Genomic DNA, 2,345 nt, shown 5'->3' with positions numbered 1-2,345 from the left:
CCTCTAGGGCCCTCCCCTGCTTCCTGCAGGTGTCTGGGGCTGCGGAGGCCCTGCGGGCAGGGCCATGACCCTTACAGCAATGGTGGCTGGCCCTGTCACAGCTAATGACCCTGATGGCCCAGGCTGGGGGGGAAGAGGCACACAGAGCAGAAAGGCTGTGTGTGTGTGTGTGTGTGTGTGTGTGTGTGTGTGTAAAGGAAGGGAGGGAGGGTCTGCTTGTGTCAGGGTGTGAGGTGGGGAGCTGGGGCCTCACCCACCGTTCTGCTCCCCCAGCCTACCAGACCGTGTGCAGCGTCAACGGGCCGCTAGTGGTGCTGGACCAGGTCAAGGTAAGACCTTCTGGCTCACCCCACCTCTTGGAAGGAGTTCCCATCCATAGGATTTGTTAAAAACTGCCTCCCCTCCCCCACCCCAGCCAAAGAGCTCCCCAGGTCTGCCCTGCTATCTCGAACCCCCCATCACTCCCACATTCTCCTCTCCTCACTAACGGTCTCCTAGCTGCTCTCGCTCTCCTTTCCCCTCCGCCCACTGTGGGCCTCAGACACAACGTGGCACCTGGGCCAGCTGGGCCTCCTCTTCGCCATCAGCAGGAAGGCTGTGGACCCCCTGTGAGGCTGAACTCTCCCTGCCCAGGACTCTTCAGGAAGCAGCTAACATTTCCAAGGCCCTCTGGTGCCAGCCACCGAGAGGGAGGGGAAGGAGGTGTCACAGAGGGGATGGGCCTTGGGATGTGGGGTGCTCTCTGTAGGGAGGGCCCCGACAGCCCCCCGGGACTGGGAATTCTTGGGCCACAAAGGCATGGGGTCACCCTGCTGGCCTCTCCGACACCAACCTCTTTCAGCCTCCGACACCCGTCTTGGTTCTCCGGAGCTGACTGAAATGGTGGCTTCAGCAAACCGGGCGCTCGGTTCGCGAGGAGGCTCGATGCCTTAGGGGAAACTTCCTCTCTCCCGGAGCTCTGGAGAAAGGTCTGGGTCTCTGTACAAGTCAGCTCTGGGGGAAGCTCCCCGCCTTTTTCTCCATCCCTTCCCCCACCACCCAGGAGCTGCTTTAGTTCCTGGCTTCTTTCATCTCTTTTATATTTTAAAGGAGAAAACTCAAGACACACCCTACACAGATCCTGTGCATTAACCCAACAAGCCCGTTCCCAAGTGTGATTACAGCCCCAGACCTAGGGGTCAGGGTTTAAAATGCCCTCATTTGGAGGGTGGGGGTGGGGGCACAGCTTAATCCGGCAGTTCTCAACCTGTGGGTCGAGACCCCTTTGGAGGTCGAACGACCTTCTCACGGGGGTCGCCCGATTCATCACAGTAGCAAAATGACAGTGATGAAGTAGCAACGAAAATAATGTTATGGCTGGGGCGGAGGGGGAGGGATCACCACAACATGAGGAACTGTATTAAAGGGTCGCGGCATTAGGAAGGTTGAAAAGCACTGATATTTTAATCCATAACACCCTCCCAGCGAGGCAAACAGGGAACCTCTTTTCCTGGCCCTCCCTGTTCTGTTCGATCAGGTCTCTCACCCCTCCCTTGCTCTATCCAACCTGCAGCCCTGGCCTCTTGCCACTACTGTTTCACACTCAGGTCCGGTGTCTGCAGTTTATTTCTTCTTCTTCTTTGAGACCAGTTATCAACGACTCTTCCAGTTGCCCGGCAAAGGACATCATCTTTGTCCTGTCGAGTGGCTGCTGGGTTTGAACAGTGGGGTTAGCAGCCTAGCGCCAAACCAGCAGTGCCAGGAGAGCCTCCCTCAAAATGGTCGTTTTTGACCTCCCAGCCACCTGGTTTGTTCTTGCACCTGTCGCCTGGTTTCTTTGGGGTCTGCTCTGTCCTGGGCACTGTCCACCACAGTGTCCCCTGGGATGAGCATCCTGCCATCCTCCCCAGAGACGGAGTGAAGGAGGCTGCTGGCCCGTTCAGGTAGCTCAGTGGTTCTCAACCTTCCTCGTGCTGCGACCCTTGAATCCAGTTCCTCATGTGGTGGGGACTCCCCCGACCATAAAATTATTTTCGTCACTACTTCACTGTCATTTTGCTCCTGTTATGAATCGTCACGTAAATATCTGATAGGCAGGATGTGTTTTCACAGCTACAAATTGAACATAATGAAAGCATAGCGATTCATCACAAAACAATATGCAATTATATATTGTGAGATATTTATGTTTTCCGATGGTTTCACCCCTGTGAAAGGATTGTTTGACCCTCCCAAAGGGGTCGCGACCCCCAGGTTGAGAACCACCTAAGAGACACAGGACCCCCACCCACCCCTGCTCTCCTTCTCCCTGCTCTTCCGCGCCCTCTCGTGGCTTCCAACCGCGCTGCACCCTCCTCTGCGCCCAA

At 56.1% G+C, this 2,345-nt stretch overlaps 1 protein-coding gene across 1 annotated transcript in view; it reads left to right on the top strand.

Moving 5' to 3' along the window:
- Window positions 1–2,345, top strand: part of ATP6V1B1 (ATPase H+ transporting V1 subunit B1) — a 22,689-nt gene that overhangs the window by 8,555 nt on the left and 11,789 nt on the right. The window contains 1 exon segment of the mRNA XM_045294083.1: window positions 274–329. Coding sequence (XP_045150018.1) covers window positions 274–329 — 56 coding nt within the window.

The sequence above is a fragment of the Echinops telfairi genome, unplaced genomic scaffold (genome assembly GCF_000313985.2).
Source record: "Echinops telfairi isolate 266 unplaced genomic scaffold, ASM31398v2 ScPeMD7_2573;HRSCAF=3158, whole genome shotgun sequence".
Lineage (NCBI taxonomy): Eukaryota > Metazoa > Chordata > Mammalia > Afrosoricida > Tenrecidae > Echinops > Echinops telfairi.
The sequence above is the reverse complement of the archived record's forward strand: the minus strand, read 5'-3'. Positions and strand labels throughout refer to the sequence as shown.